The sequence below is a fragment of the Brassica napus genome, chromosome C4, assembly GCF_020379485.1.
Source record: "Brassica napus cultivar Da-Ae chromosome C4, Da-Ae, whole genome shotgun sequence".
NCBI classification, from domain to species: domain Eukaryota; kingdom Viridiplantae; phylum Streptophyta; class Magnoliopsida; order Brassicales; family Brassicaceae; genus Brassica; species Brassica napus.
In genome coordinates, this window is record NC_063447.1 from 54,513,257 (window position 1) to 54,530,640 (window position 17,384).

Here is a 17,384-nt window from a genome sequence, read left to right on the forward strand (position 1 = left end):
GGAGGGACATCGATCCAGCATCCATCATGGAGAACTTGAGGTCCTCCAATGTGGTCTTGGAGAAGAACAGTGATGAAAGATATATCTTTGTGCGAACTTATCCCAAAGGTTCGGTCAGGTTCTGGACAAGGCGGGTAGTAATGAGAGAGCAATGACAAGCTCTTTGCGCAGTCCCGTTCTTTGAGGTGGTTAGGTTCTAAACCAAGAGCTTCTGATAAAATTTCAAACATTAGTTCTCCTAACTTCATCATTTACTTTGAATACTCCAACATGATATCCCTGAAATAGTAACCATCATGTACATTTCATTATTAGTTACTAGGGTCGGCCCGTCCGTAGGGCGGGGATATTAATTGATTTGTTTAATTTTATTGTGAATCTTTGATTTTAGATACCATTGTTTATAGGGTAAATTAATTATTAGACTTGTTAGTTGTGTTAGCTTTTTGTTTTTGTTATTTTTTGTAATTTAGTAGTGCTCCCATTATGGTGGCACTAATTATGGACGAATGAGATTATGTGATGGGAAAGTGGCTCTTTGAAGTTAAAATATGTTGTTTAATAACCTGAAGTTGTATTGTTCGTATTATCATATATCAATTGGTTGATGAGTGGATTTTGTTTTTAATATTAATAGAAGTATACTAATAATATATTTTTTTAGTTAGGTACGTTAATATATGTTGTAGATAAATGATTGAAGATAAAAGTAACTGGCTGAATTTCATAGGAAGCAGACAAAATTTTATTAATTTTTATAGTAGTAGCATAGGTAGCATCTTTCGTTTATATTGTTTGGGTGTCATGTTATTCTCGCCTTTGAAGTCTGTATAGTTGAAATGTGACATATGAGTTCTTCTACGCGTATTTTGTAAATGATTTCTTGATTTGATTCCAACACTTATCTCTCATATTTTCGTTATGATGCGAACAAATTGTGTCGAGACATGTTTTCATTTAATGTGGTGCCTAGGTTAATTGTATTGGAGTCGCATAAACCGTGATAATCTTCTTTGTGTTGTTTTGGAAATTAGTCTTATTATTTTTTCCACATAGTGGGCTTTTTTGTTACCGGCGCATAAAAAACAGAAGGTGAGTTCAGAGCGAAAATTATTTGGTTTATTTACAACTTTATTAAGGATCCTCGAAGCCTCCATATCTTTCTCAAAATAAATAAGACTTCGGAATTTTTATTAAGAACACCGTGGATTGTTGACAAAAAATGATCATCATCAGTTACCTTTTTTTGAAACACTTGGTATATTTTTATTAAATTTTTGTAGTATTATCAATTAAAATGATCAACCGAACTACTAAGGAAACAAACAATGAGATAGTTCGCTGAAGGGAATATTTTATTGAAATTGTGTAGTACTATCAGTTATGTTTGAGTTTGTGCGATTTAAAAGCTTATGGACGGTGTAGAATCAGAGAGCTTGAAGTTGTGGTTGCTTCGGTAACGTCAAACACACTCGCAGAGCACAATGAACCTGCCTTGTAGAGATGTTCAGACGGTGGACACTGACAGAACCTTGGATTTGCGTTCCCTAACAAAAAAAAAGTAATGGATGTTATAGCAAAACCCACTCAGAAAGAAACTACTATACTGTCAATGTTCGGTAGAATCATCTACTTGTGGATGAACAGTATGTTAATCCCATGAGCTCTCTGCCTACCGATTTTCAAGTCGGCAAACAGAAGGAAGTAAGTTGCAATTAATAGGAAGTGTGAAGCAAAAAAAATTATAGTGACTAAAAGTGAAAAAGTAATGAATTTCAACAAAGTCTACATCCTTATTTATAGGTTAAGATTCGTAACCTTCGAGGATGAGAAAACTGTTATTGAATGCAAGTTAGTGGAGGTGGTGATTTAATACACTACAAGAAAAATGTCTATGCTCCGACAAAAGTTACTGAGAATGTATTTCCTCGGAAAGGTAACAACATATTCCCGAGAATTTTCCGAGAACATAAACACTTTCTCGGAGTTTGATTGGAAAGTTCCGAGACAAAGGGTTCGTCGGTAATTTCTCGCAACATATTCTCGGAAGTTTATCGGGAAAATGTATTTACCGACAACAATACTAATCTCTCGTTACAATGTCAGAAACAATAGAGAAAATTTTACCGGAACCAATTATGTAATTAATTTTATCAATTTAATGTCAGGAAAAAGAAGACGATGTGATGAAACCTAAAAATGGACTTTAAAATGAAGTGATGCGTTTCATTTAGCTGGAACAGATGTCGAGACCAGAACACTTCACTACAAGAAAACAGCGGTATTCTGACGGACATTCCGACGGAAAATGAAATCGTCGGAATATACCGAGGAATTTCCGAGGAAATTCCGAGGAAACACAAAATTGGGGTTCCTCGGAATTTCCTCGGAATATACCGACGGAATTCCTAGGAAACCTCAGTCCGTCGGAATATTCCGAGGAAATTCCGAGGAACAATGTGTTCCTCGGAAAAAACCGATGAATTCCGAGGAAATATTATAGCCGTTGGAGAGCCGTTGAGGGATTTTACAAAATTCCGAGGAAATTCCGACGAACTAGCCTTTTCCGTCGGAATTCCGTCGGAATTTCCTCGGTATGTCGGCAGGATTTAATCTATATAAACAAGCACTCCTCTTCCTCTTCATTCACTCCATATCTTCATCCTCCCTCTTACTCTATTTACACACGAATTTGATTCATAAAAAATATGTCTTCTTCAAATTATTTCCGTTCTTGGATCGATCGACCTCATTTGGATCCGAACACGAGATTGCTTACGGAAGAATACCAACGAGGTATAACCGAATTCATGGGGTTAGTTCACCGACAACCGGAAGCAAAAACAGGTAAGTTAAGATGTCCTTGCTCTAATTGTAAAAATAGAAAGGTTATTAAAGAGTGGGATGTTTGGACTCATCTATATTTGAGTGGGTTTACACGAAGTTACAAAATTTGGTATCATCATGGGGAAACTGATTATGAACATGGTAGTACTAGCGAACCTCAGCCAGCGGTTAGATTAGAAGAACCAATTAGAACGGATGTAGATTATGGTGTAGGTACTGAGCAGATGGTAAATGATCATTTTAGAGGGGAAGATTTACCCAATGCAGAAGCTAGGAGATTTTATGATATGTTGGATGCTGGAAAGCAACCATTGTACGAAGGTTGCAGAGATGGTCATTCAGCTTTATCATCTGCTACAAGATTGATGGGCATTAAAACAGATTATAATTTGGCTGAAGACTGTGTGGATGCGATTGCTGATTTTGTAAAAGGTATTCTACCCGAGGATAATGTAGCTCCTGGTTCATACTACGAGGTTCAGAAACTCGTAGCTGGTCTTGGTTTATCGTATCAGGTAATAGATGTATGCAGCGACAACTGCATGATTTATTGGAGGGCGGATGAACAGCGGGTTACATGCAAATTTTGTGGAAAGCCTCGTTATAAAGATACGAGTGGAAGAGTTCCAGTGCCATATAAAAGGATGTGGTATTTACCTTTGACGGAAAGGTTGCAGAGGTTGTATCTGTCTGAACGCACAGCGCAACCAATGAGATGGCATGCGGAGCACTCAACAGATGGTGAGATCAGACATCCTTCAGATGCAAAAGCGTGGAAGCATTTCCAATCAAAGTATCCCGACTTTGCGTATGAGAGAAGAAATATCTACCTTGGATTATGTACTGATGGTTTTAGTCCGTTTGGCAAGAGTGGAAGACAATATTCTCTATGGCCCGTCATTCTTACACCATACAACCTCCCCCCAAACTTGTGCTTGCGACGAGAGTTTTTGTTCCTCTCGATTCTCGTTCCCGGACCAGAGCATCCTAAGAGATCACTTGATGTGTTTCTTCAGCCACTAATATATGAGTTGCAACAACTATGGGCTCAAGGTGCTGAAACATACGATGTTTCGTGTAAAGAAAACTTTCAAATGCGGGCAGTACTAATGTGGACAATAAGTGATTTTCCAGCATATGGTATGTTGTCTGGATGGACAACGCATGGAAGGCTATCATGTCCATATTGTCAAGATAACACTGATGCTTTCCAACTAAAACACGGAAGGAAAACGTGTTGGTTTGACTGTCACAGGAGATTCCTACCACCTGATCATCCATATCGTAGGAGTAGGAATTTGTTTACGAAGAACAAGAGGGTGTTTGACAGTCCACCTCCGGAAATTTGTGGGAAAGATTTGAAGATACAACTAAGAGATTTTGGTGCAGAAAGGACGCCAGAAGTCGGTGGACATGAGCGTTTTCCGGTAGATGCTGTTGGAGAACTACATAACTGGCACAAAAAAAGTATTTTCTGGGATCTGCCATACTGGGAGGATCATCTGCTAAGGCATAATTTAGATGTCATGCATATTGAGAAGAACTTTTTTGACAATCTCATGAACACGATCCTTAATGTTCAAGGTAAAACAAAGGATAATTTGAAGTCAAGACTGGATTTAGTCGATATATGTGCTCGTTCAGAACTTCATGTTGATAAAAATGGTAGGGCTCCTTTTCCCATATACCGACTTGATGCAGCGGGAAAAGATGCGTTATTTGATTGGATTTCAAACGATGTGGAATTTCCAGACGGTTACGCATCAAATTTGCGTAACTGTATCGACAGAAAGGAAGGAAAGTTTACTGGCTTGAAAAGCCACGATTGCCATGTAATGATGCAGCGCCTCCTTCCGTTCGCCTTCAAGGAACTATTACCACGAAATGTTCATGAAGCAATTGCAGGGATAAGTGGTTTCTTCCGCGATTTATGCACGAGATCAGTGACTCTTGAAGGTATTGAAAATTTGAAGACTAACATAGCCGTGATTCAGTGCAACCTTGAGAAGATATTTCCTCCCTCATTTTTTGATGTTATGGAGCATCTTGTTATTCACCTGGCAAGAGAATTGGAACTTGGTGGTCCTGTGCAGTATAGATGGATGTATCTGTATGAGCGGTATATGTTCCATTTGAAGAAGATGGTGAAAAATTTAAGTAGGGTGGAAGGTTCTATAGTCGCACAGATGATCAATGAAGAAACTTCAAACTTTGCCGAGTACTACTTTCCAGCAGAAGACCGGCCAGATTGATGACGGTCTTTTGAGGGACGTGGTCGACCTGGTCCAAACTCAGGTGGTAGACGAAGTGTCTCAGCTTCAAACCGAGGATGGCGCTTCGACGGCTTCGACCAACTTGTCTCGGTGTCGAATCAACGAAATCGTTGAATCCGTAAGTTCTTTTTTTTTTAAAGTTCAATTCATTTATTTTTTGGTTTAAATTTGTAAATTTGGCTATTTTCTATTCAGTCGGTTCCAAAGAAAAAGGGACGTTTGGTCGGTTTGGGTCGTCGCACCCGGTCGGTTCCTCCTTCTTCTGCACCACCGCCCTTTGTTGATCCAGAAGTACTTACGGCTCAGTTGAAGGACAAAGATGATCGTATATCTTTGTTGGAGACCCAGATGGCGGCTCAACAGGCGGGCTATGAGGCACAGAGGAGGCTGAACCAGCAAATGATGGAGATGATGCAGAGGATGTACCCGAACGAGGTGTTCCCGGACGTGCCAGACCCGTAGATTTTTTTTTTTCCCAAAAACTCGGAATGTTTTATTTTTATTTGTGAAACTTTGAATATTAATTAATATGATTTTAATTTTAATTTTAATTTCATATTTTCGAATTTAAATTTCAGAAATTTTATTTTTTTAAAAAAATTAATATTTTTTACATTCCGAGGAAATTAATTATATTTTTTACGCGATCGATCGATGCGTTTTTGGACATAAATCCATCGATCGATCTGTTTACAAAAAAAAACGTTCGAAATATACCGAGGGACATGTTCCTCAGAATATACCGAGGAACTGTTCCCTCGGAATATTCCGAGGAACTTGTTCCTCGGAATATTCCGAGGAAGATGTCCCTCGGTATAATCCGAGGGAACAGTTCCGTCGGTATATTCCTATCGATCGATGTATATATGTCTAAAACGCATCGATCGATGAACGTCCGAGGAAATATCCCGACGAAGTTCTCCCTCGGTATATTCCGAGGACATTTCCGACAAAATAATGGTCCTCCGAATTTCCTCGGAAATTTGTTTCCTCGGAATTCCGTCGGAAAATTCCGAGGGATTTCCGACGAAAGAAGAAATTCCGAGGAATTATTTCCGACGACTTATTTCGTCGGTATGTCGTCGGAATAACGGTATTCCGACGAAATTCCGACGATTTTTTCCCTCAGAATCTTTGTTGTTTTCTTGTAGTGCTTGACTTAATGACCTGGCGCTGACGTGTTTCAATAGGAGAGATACGAACATTTTTTATATATATAGATATCAAATAGACTATTTTTAGGTTTTTGTAACAAAAAAAATTCCTCAAAAAAGAAAATGACCAAAATAGGTTTTAATAAATACAAAAAACTCTTATACCCTAGATATATAAATATAAATAAAAAAAATAAAAAAATATTTTTTTTATAGATTCGAATTATATGTTTTCAAATTCGAACTTTTTTATAATTTTTTTTCAAAACTATTTTCAAAATTTTGTTTTGAAATTCGAAAATGTTTTTGAAGTTATTTTAAATTTTTTATTTTAAAACTTTTAATATTTTTTTTATTTTATTTTAAAACTCCGCCCTTAATTCTAAACCCTAAAGTCTAGACTAGCTAATCCTAGGGATATAAAGATTAAGTGTATATTTATTTTTTTCAATAAAATATTTTTGTCATTTTAATCATCAGGGGCTATTTTTGTGACAAATTGTTTTTAGGATTATATATATAAGGGTATTTCTCATATATATATATATATATATATATCAGCTAAATCCTAAATTAAATCAAGTATCTTGTGTAATCTTAATTAATTCAATTAGAACTAGAAATGAACTTTCAAAAAATAAAAATTATTTTCCAATATTCAAAGTACTTTGGGATAATAACTTTTTGCCACTTTGGTCTTTTGTAAATGTCCGTAGATAAAATTTAAGATGTTTTTGTATTTTGTTGTTCGTTTTTTATTCGTAATTGCTATTAAAGATGACTTGAATTTTGGTACAACGGTAAAATGTCACGTTCGTTAGTACGATATTTTATTTGATTTAAGAAAAGCTTCTAAAATAAAAGAAAAACTCATGTTTAAAAAAAATTATAAATACGGATATAAGAATTTATAAATTATTTTTCAGATTATTAATAAAAAACCTAAACTGGTATTTAATCTCAACCAAGTTTCTCTCCAGTTTTTAGTTTTGCTCAAAATTTATTTGTGGGCACATTCATCACAATAACCAAATTTGTTTTTCTAAAGATATGTTTTTAACTTGAACAGTTTGGCACTGTAGTATAATTATATTAGCAACTTGAGTTAAACTGAAATAGTACATTTTCCAATTATAAGCTGTACATGTACGCATGGAACTATAGGTGTTATTAGTACGTACCTACAAATCTTTGGTAAGTCCTCAGCTTTAGGAACATCAGGAGCCATTACCGTGTTTAAAGTATCTCTCCAGTTCGCAGCTTGAGAGCTATAGAGATCAAAATTAGTGTTATACTTAACCTACTTGGTGATGTCTCGGCTATAAAACCCTCTCTTCACTTCCGTGTCTTGCTCATGAAACCCACGAGTCCCCTCCTTCATCTTCTCCATAACATCAAGTGGAATCCCATGTTTTATCACCTGGAAAAACCTGAACTTCTCAACCGCGTCTCTCACTTCCGCAACCACATTCTCTCGTGTTACAGGGGACTCGAACATGCCACCTCCAAGATCGATCGTTGGAATCACCACCGTCGAGGAGGGTATGGTAGGGTTTGCTACGGTGACATGTGGTGAATGATGGAAAATGCGAGGGATATGTGTGATTCCGGCGTCGACGAGACCCTTAACTCCGATTTTCATCTCGTCGAATGCTTTCACCTCACTGTCACAGTCGTATAAGCCCGCCATAGTGTCTTTCTTACTATTGTTTTTCTTAATACAAGAACAAGAAACTGAAGAAAGAGGCAGACTTCTGATTTGTGTGTTCCTTGTGTTAAGTAAATAGATTATACTAAAAGATCTCTTTGTAAATACTTATTAGTAATAGTAGCCCTACTTGTATTCTAGTATAAATACTTTTCATATACTGAATAATAAACTCATTCAGCCAAACGTATATGGTATCAGAGCTTGATTAAACCTAATAAAAAGCCGCCATCTCCCTTTTTCAAAAAAAAAATTTTCTTTCATCTCACCATGTCTGCAACAAACTCGCCGGCATCAACAACTGAGACCATTGCTGTCTCAGCAACTACCTCCATTCTCAATGTAAATATGACTAATGTGACAAAGCTTACGGGTTCCAATTTTCTGATGTGGAGTAGACAAGTCCATGCTCTGCTTGATGGCTATGACTTGGGCGGCTATATTAAGGGATCTATCGTTGTGCCTCTAGCGACGATCACCACTGATGATGGAATCACAACCAATCCGGCCTACACACTCTGGAAAAGACAAGACCGCTTGATTTACAGTGCATTGCTTGGAGCAATCACCACAACGATTCAACCCATCCTGTCGACTGCGTCGGAAATTTGGCAAACTCTTACAATGACCTACGCAAAACCAAGCAGGGCCCATGTCAAGCAGATTCGTCAACAAATCCAGAACTGGAAGAAATGAAACAAGTCAATCAACGATTATTTTCAAGGACTTACCACTCGTTTCGACGCACGATCAACTCGTGGATGGTCTAACGAAACCACTGCAAAGAGCTCCTTTTCAATCATCAAGGTCCAAGATTGGTGTTACTACAGCACCACCATCTTGAAGGGGCATGTTACGTAAATAGATTATACTAAAGGATCTCTTTGTAAATACTTATTAGTACTAGTAGCCCTACTTGTATTCTAGTATTAATACTTTTCATATACTGAATAATAAACTCATTCGGCCAAACGTATACCTTGTTGTATCAGAGCTCGGTGACACTCTCCGTATATATAGCAACACAAATGTTTTTGGTGTGTGAACAGAAGTTGAAATAATTACACTTGTTTGTCCAACTTTTTGGTTGATGTTTATGTGATAGCCCATGTGAATTACGTGGTATATAGTCCTTGAACTCAGCTAGTGCGGTCCTAAAAAATTGAGTACCTTGTACCAAAGAATAACTGTGTCCTCTTAGCGTGTTCAGATGTTACATAATTGATTTCAGCAAGTTACTTTACTTAGAGTTTAGCAACAATAAACAATATTTTACGCAAAACGTCTAAATCAAAATATTTTTTCCCTACAGAAGAAAGAGAAGCTTAAAGCTGTAAACGAATGAAAGGGAATTAAAGACAAACCTAATGATGTTTGTTGTATAATATCACTAGAGCTGGCCCGCCAGTTTCTTTTTTTTTTTGTTATTTTTGTTTGTATAATTGTTATTTGATCTTGCTGTTGTGCGTGTGTGAAGATGGTGAGTAGGAGGGATATTTCTATGAAAACGATTTATATTATAAGGTATGTTGGAGATTAATGGTTTGATTGGAAGAGGGATTGTATGTAGGATAAGTTATTTACTTTATTCATGGTGGTTGTAATGTTCATTTAAAAAAAAAAATTATTTTTTACTCATAATTGGAGGAATTACTTGTTGTTTATATGATTTTGGGGTTGAAGGATTGGTTTGTGTTTTTTTCTTCTAAAAAATCTTTTTTGTAGATCTTTCATAGTTAATTAGTTATCTTGTTCAAGTGAATTTAGTTGTTTTACATGTATTCAAAATTTGTTTTATATTGATTATGATATTAGGTAGACCGATGGTGATTGGGCGTAGCACACAAACCATGGATTATTGTTGATTGAGTTGCAAAACATGTATTATTTCTTGAATGTTTTCAAGATTCGTAGTACTTTTATTTTATTTTTATGTTGTTTATTTTTTCCGAAAATGGTAGTTTACATAATGTGTAAATGAATTTATTTTAAAACTAAAAGTACTGTTATTCGTTTTTTGTAATAGAAAAATATCTAAATTAAGTAAACAGCACAAAAACCTAATATTGAGTGGTACTTTTCTTTTGGCTGTTGAGTGTTATAATTTAAAACGTACACCACTAAATAATTTATATGTAATAACATTTAATACTAAATAATCATGTTATCCGAATAACCCATTAAAGATTTTAAATAGTAGTGATTATTAATATATATATTTAACATTAGTTTTCTTATATTTGATTAATTAATTATATATTTAACAAAGTGTATCATAGTTTTCATTGACGTTATTTTTTTTTCGTTGAACTTGTTATACGTTAAAAAATCATAAGTAGATATCACTATTTTTCTGCTTATTATTTTTTTAACAATTTATAAAATATATATAGATATATTATGAGTTATATTATTCCATGAATTTCATTTTTTCTTGAGTCAAAAAGTCAGCTCACATTATCTTTCTTTTCATCAGACAAAATGTTCTTCTCCTTATTTACATTTACAGATTACAGTCTTGAACTCAAATTCCAATCGGGATGACTCATGACTCGGTAGAACAACTCACACCACCCCACCTTTTAACCGCCATCTCCTTCTCCTTCGTAGCCTCGTGTCTATTTCGTCTCAGTGAGTATCTCACCAGCTGATTCAAGCCCACCAATATATTTTAATATTATATAATTAGCACCACTCAAATTGATCTAAAAATTTGTATTATTCCTTCATATAGAGATCAAACTCGTTCCGAGTCAAACCTGGGCAGAAATCATCTGAGCCAAAACTCCTCACCGTCGATCATATAAATATCACCAGACAACTTTCTTGATACACCGTGAAGCAACGACCGTAGGTCTTTCCACGCTTTAAGTGATCTTCGTAACGGGCTACACGGTTTGAAGAAATGAAACGCTGGACAACACAACCTCTAGTAGAATAGTTTGAGTAAGCGAAATTGAATATTAACGAACACAATTCCCGTTACAGAGAAAATTGAATATTTATTCATCTATAAGAAGCAGATCCAGTTCAATTAGGAAGCCACCTTTCGTTGTATTCCTTGCTTCCCAGAACATATTTCAATCAAAAGCGTAGCTCAGACGGTCCCAAACCAGCATAACATCACTGAAGAACAGAGGTTTAAGTACATTTCCGGGCGATTTTGCCGATCTAGTTTCCATCATTTCCTCTGATAATTTGCTTAGCGTGATTCGGTAAGGTGAGAAGCAACAATGAATGATATATATAGGGTGGAGGTGATGTCATTGAAATAAATTCATGTCGTTTGGATTGTTACAGTAAATAGATAAACTTTATGACTCTTTAGAGGTGGGAAGTAGACGATGCAAAAGAGAATCGGAATCGGTAGCAACACCGAGAAGTTAGAGGTAGACGAAGGCAGTAGGTAGTTGGCGAAGAGATAGGATTTACAACTATAGATTGATAATTAGTGAAGGAGGCCACCTAAAACAAAATAAACGAATGAAGCAATGTTTATTACGGACCATTAACCCTTTCAAAGTTCGTAACGGGTTAGAGAAGAAGAAACTCATACGAAACGTCACAAAATCTGCTCGATCTAGAGAGTCGCCATAAAGATTCATTTCGCAGAAATCTCCTGGGTACTCCAATGGCAGTTTAGATAACGAAGAAGGAAGAATACGGTGAACCCTAAAATTCGATGCAACCCAGATTGAGAGGCTTAGGTTTTTCGCTATCGGCTGGGTTGATTGAACAACAAATGAAGCCCACACACCAAATTAAGTCCAATCATATCATGCAACAACTAATGAAACACATCGTATTTAGGAGAGGGGCTGGTGGCAGCTCCAGAATGCACGAATTAGTGAGGTTGAATCCTGGGTGGACACCCTGGGAGAGAATCAATCCATTTTTTATATATAAAGATGGTCGGGTGATTTGGGGGAAGTCTCTCACACAGTATTTCAACATTTAAAAAAAAAAATAGAAAACAAAGGAAGTGAGAGGTGAAAACCATTTCTTTGTTGAGAGACTTTGCAAAAATAATAACAAACTCTCTTCCACCATTTGTGATGTAGTAGTAAGTGTTAATTTATATTTTTATTTAAAGTTTATTTATTTTGCAAACTGATATTGTTTACTATATACTGAGAACTATGGGAAAAGACTTTGTTGTTGAACAGAATTATCGCTTCAGTTCTCAATTTATTTTCTCCTTCACCTCTTTCTATCTAGGTTAACCGTCATCTTTTTCTCTTTGCGAAGGGTGTCGCTTCATTTGCCCGGTTGTTAGACCCTCCGTTGGTAAATTTTGAGTAACTTGTTTCGAGTCGGAAAATAACTGGACCGAATTATTGTATTTAAACTAATTTGGGTTCCATTTAGTTTTATTTTAGTTTCAGTTTAAATCTTGATTAACTTATTTTTGACCAATTATAGTGCTATATATTTCATATATATTTGTTGTTGTATATCACTATGCATTTGTTATGTGTTGTTGTAGAACATACATGGTATGTATAATCATATGGCAGATACTACACGTAGGTATCAAACATTTTTCTATTAACATTGCTTCGTGTTCAATCCATACAGATTTGTGTTATAAGTTATAAAAGTAACGGATCAAGACTATTCGAACAACACCAAAAACGTTATGATCAATAAGCAATTATAATAACTTAATTTAGGGGAGAAATTAGTATGACCTTGATCGACGTTTTCTATGCCAACTAGTTTAACCATAGCACATGCCCTAATATAAAAGGAGCACGTAGGTCTCATCACAACTTCCCATATAACAATATCAAGAAGCGACAAATGATGGATGATGATCTACATCATATTTCTTTCGTCTTTACTATAGCATAGTTATTTCAAATCTCTTCAGTCCATGTGCACCCTTCACCGCTCAATTTATTTCATTTTTCTGGTAAAATACAAAATATCTATAGATCTAGGCCTGGAACTTTTATCCGAGATCCGGATTCGATCCGTGATCCGATCCGGATCCGATCCGAAAATCCGGATATCCGGAGAGGCCGAATCCGGATCCGGATAGTAAAATGTTGGATCCGTCAAAGCCGAATCCGGATCCGGATATCTTGATTTTTTAGTCCGGATATCCGGATCCGTAAATTTTATTAATAGCTATTTCAAAAATAGTAATATCTATATATAAAAACTAATTTTATTTAATATATTTTCATTTTTATAATAGTATATATAAATTTTATGTAAATTTTGTAATATTATACATAGAAATAATTAAAAACATTATATATATTTTTATTTTTAAATTATTGTTAATATTTTATATATATTAATATTATTTTTTATTTATTTTAAGGATCCAAATCCGGATCCGGATATCCGCCGGATATTATAATTTTTAGAAGGATATCCGACACCCGGATATCCGCGAACCCCGGATCCGGATAAGGATAGTAAAATTATGGATCCGTCGGATAAGGATCCGGATCCGGATATCTTAAAATTGTCCGGATACCCGATCCGTCCCAGGCCTATATAGATCTACTCCATGGAATAGAAGATTTCCATGAAGAAATTTGTCATGGAGGTTCAGATTTATGTCATTTTTTACATTTAGCAATGATATTTTATCACCAGATTCTAAGTTTTCTATCAAACTATAGGATAATTATTTTAGTAATAAAATCTTTGTAATATCTAACAAAAATAAATGTTGTTTAGGCGTAAGCAGGAACAACAAGAGAGTGATCTATCAATATTCTTTTTGAAAACTTCCCACATGATTATAGAGGGAATTTAATAATAGATGGCAATATCTTATTAGATCAAACGTGAAATAAACATTTCAATGGGACTACAACATGTAGTTATCCTTTTTTCTCAAACGTACGAAATAACGTAGTAACTTCAGAAACCATATTGTGCATCTGTGTGCACTAAAATTTTATTGGAAACACAAAGTAAACAACAATATAGATTCAGATCAGGTTCACCAATTTTTTTCAGATCCTTAAATGGCTCAACGAATTGTTCCCATCACGTTTTCTAGCCACATAGTGGTTGGAGGCTTCCGGAGTGGTTTCCCTGTACTTGGGAGGGTTTTCTTCAGACAAAAGCTCTTTAATGGGTCCATATACTCTCGGACTTATTGAAGGAGGATGCACAAAGAAAGATGCAACCGAAGTGCGTGGCTCTTTACCTCCGTTTGCCAAAACTCTATGCTCCACACTCACAAACTTGTCATTCGTCATAAGCTGCAAAAAAAAAAACACTATGAAGACCTTGTTTTCTTACTAATTATGGACCGTTTGATTATGAGTAAACAACAACTTGCCTGTAGGAGATCTCCAACATTAAGGATAAGAGCATTAGGATTAGGAGGAACATCGATCCAGTATCCATCATGGAGAACTTGAAGTCCTCCAATATGGTCTTGAAGAAGTATAGTGATGAAAGATCTGTCTGTATGCTGAGTGGCGCCGAGCGTTAGGTCTGGCTCAGGACACGGCGGGTAACAATGACAGAGCATCAACAAGCCTTTTGCACAATCCATTTCTTTGAGGTGGTTAGGCTTCAGCCCTAAGGATTCTGATATGAGCTCAAATATTAACTCCCCAAACATCATCACTCTCTTTGAGTAGTCCAACATGATCTCCCTAAAACATTGAACATAAATAAACTCTCAAAACCCATCAAACAAAAATATTAAGTTAGTCCAAAGATTAATTTAAAACAAGAGAAGCCGTGTTCGTACCTACAAATGTCTGGTAAGTCATCGGTTTTGGGAACATCAGGGAACATAAAACAACTTAAGGTATCTCTCCAGCTCGCAGCAGGAGAGTCATAGAGATCAGAGTTAGAGTTATACTTTATCGCTTTGTTTTTTTCACGGCTATAGAACCTTTTCCTCGCTTCTGGATCTTGCGCGTGAAACGCACGGATCCCATCTTTCATCTTCTCCAAGACCTCGAGTGGAATCCCATGATTTATCGCCTGGAAGAAACCAAACTTCTCCATGGCGCCTTTCACCTTCTCAGTCACTTCCTTTCTTGTGACCGTGGACTCGAACACGCCACCTCCGAGATCTATCGTTGGGATAGTCAAGGTAGAAGGAGGTTTAGGGTTAGTTACCGTGGCTTGCGGGTTATGGAATATGCGTGGGATTTTTGTGATTCCAGCGTCGACGAGACCCTTCACGCCGATTTTCATCTCGTCGAATGCTTGTACCTCGCCGGCACGGTTAAATGTTCCCACCATTGTACACTTGGACTCCAACCTTTTTTTTAGTGCTTTATGAAACAGGGAAACTTGTGTTTTGAGTCACCTAGCTCTGTCTCTATATATAAGGAGGGAAAACTGGTGAAGGCATGAAATAGAGCGCAAAGAGAAGGAGATATATTGAGATACCGTCTGTATTATTAATATCATAAAAGATATTATCAATTTTATATCATATTATTAAAAATTATTATCATATCATCGAGATGTGTATCTTTTAGGTTATGAACGGAAACCATAGTGCGGTGCATATTTGGAATTGATATCCTTTTGAAGTTATAAATGTCAGCAACCATAGTGCGGTGCATATTTGGAATTGATGTGATTTTAAAATTATAAGTGTTTTGAGTCACCTAGCTCTGTCCCTATATATAAGGAAGGAAAACTGGTGAAGGCATGAGATAGAGGCCAAAGAGAAGGACGGGTCGTGTAATCAATCCATTCAGCGGCGCGCGTGCCAATACATAAAAAATAATACTCTAAAAATTGGTTTAGAAAAGAGTCATTTAAGCTTCAGAAAGTGAGATTTAGAGTAAACGCTAGGACGATTTGTATATCTTATAAATAGATCATACTTACCCAAGAAAAATATTATGCTAAAAGAATGGATATCACTCAAAGCTGTAATAGGATAATTTTTTTCTTTACAAAAGTCAAATTAATAACAATGCACAATCGACTATCTAATTACTCGAACATGATTTTCCGAAGTATTGTCGTTGTTGTGCACTACGTTGCACGGAAGCTTCATCGGACGTCCGCTTCCCGCTTCGGAACCGGAATCGGAATCGGAACCTTGTGGAAGCTTACGGAATCTCGCTTCCAGAACGCTTCCAAAATATTCTTTTTAAAAACACGTTGGAAGCTTATGATTCCATTTTGAAATCACGCTTCCGTTCTTTAAAAAAAATACAAGGTTGAATATCAATAAAAATATAATCGTAGTTATTAATTTCTGTAAAATCAAAATTTTAATAGTAATAAATAGAGAGGATAGAAATATATAAATATTAAAATTAATACTATAAATTATCTTTATGTATTGAGGTTTTTACTAAACATATATCATATATTCAAATATATTGTGTCAATTATTTATGAAGCATTAACAATAATTAATATAATAATTTCTTTTAAACTTAATTTATGTCTATTTTCACAGTTTTAATATGAAATCATTACAAAATTATTACAAATGAATAAATAATTTATTTAAATTTATAACTTATAATTTTTAGTCCTAATTTTTTTAAGAAAATCTTATATTTTAATATATATATATATATATATACATATGGATATACGCTTCCAATACGTACCCGCTTCCTAATTTTTCAAAAAATCTCGCTTCTGCGCTTCCATACGCTTCCGCTTCCGCGTACCCGCGGCACAAGCATATGACTAAGGTTTATTATTCTTCTTTGGAGAGCTAGGTAATTTTTTTTTGTTTTTTGGTTTGGAGAGCTAGGTAAATTCTTCTGGATGAAATTTGTATCTTTGTTTATCAAATCGTGTTTATATTTTCTTCCATTTATTAGTGTATTAACCTTACTTAACTTATTATACTGGAAACTTGAAAGATGTTCTGATATTCCAAGTATAGTAATTTGCTGATATCATTTCGTAGTAGTTAACCTGAAGCCATTAATTGGATTAAAAAAGGTTAACATTAATTATTAAGGGTTGAACGTGGATGACAGAGAACCAAGGAGATATGTTAAGATATCGTCAGTATTATTAATGTCAAAAAGAGATCATCAATATTATATCATACTCCTATTATTAAAAATAATTATCTTTTCATCGAGATGTGTATCTTTTAGGCCTAATTAGAATTATTTTATCATATTATCAATAATATATCATATTATCAATAATTTATCATATTAATAAATCATTTTTATATTATGAATGGAAACCAAAGCGCGGTGCATCTTTGGAATTGATGTGATTTAAAAGTTATAAATGTCAGCAATAATAAGTAAAAATGCAATTTCAAGAATGTTTCTATAAATATTTCCTTTTTTATTACATATGGTTTGGGAAAACTAAAAAATGAAACTAAACCTAAAATTTTAATTGAAAAACTATTATGTAAAATTGAAAATATCTTTTTATAATAACATTATATATATTATTTTAGTTTTT

General features: G+C 35.2%; 2 protein-coding genes across 2 annotated transcripts; both read right to left on the reverse strand.

The window, feature by feature from the left end:
* Positions 1-7,574: 7,574 nt before the first annotated feature.
* Positions 7,575-7,964, reverse strand: LOC106426346 (probable 2-oxoacid dependent dioxygenase). The gene has a single exon (XM_048756025.1). It carries the CDS (start codon positions 7,962-7,964, stop codon positions 7,575-7,577), a length of 390 nt encoding a protein of 129 aa, XP_048611982.1.
* Positions 7,965-13,753: 5,789 nt separating this feature from the next.
* LOC106426313 (probable 2-oxoacid dependent dioxygenase) lies at positions 13,754-15,370 on the reverse strand. The gene is made up of 3 exons (XM_048753990.1): positions 14,713-15,370; positions 14,293-14,614; positions 13,754-14,212 (listed from the first exon to the last, which is right to left on the reverse strand). Exons 1-3 carry the CDS (start codon positions 15,213-15,215, stop codon positions 13,961-13,963), a joined length of 1,077 nt encoding a protein of 358 aa, XP_048609947.1. The 5' UTR covers positions 15,216-15,370; the 3' UTR covers positions 13,754-13,960.
* Positions 15,371-17,384: the final 2,014 nt, after the last annotated feature.

Coding starts and splice junctions, on each gene's coding strand:
- LOC106426346 (XM_048756025.1), bottom strand. CDS start 7,964: ATGGCGGGCTTATACGACTGTGACAGTGAGGTGAAAGCATTCGACGAG.
- LOC106426313 (XM_048753990.1), bottom strand. CDS start 15,215: ATGGTGGGAACATTTAACCGTGCCGGCGAGGTACAAGCATTCGACGAG. Junction 14,615..14,712: donor GACTTACCAGACATTTGTAG/GTACGAACACGG, acceptor TCAATGTTTTAG/GGAGATCATGTTGGACTACT. Junction 14,213..14,292: donor ATGTTGGAGATCTCCTACAG/GCAAGTTGTTGT, acceptor TTTTTTTTGCAG/CTTATGACGAATGACAAGTT.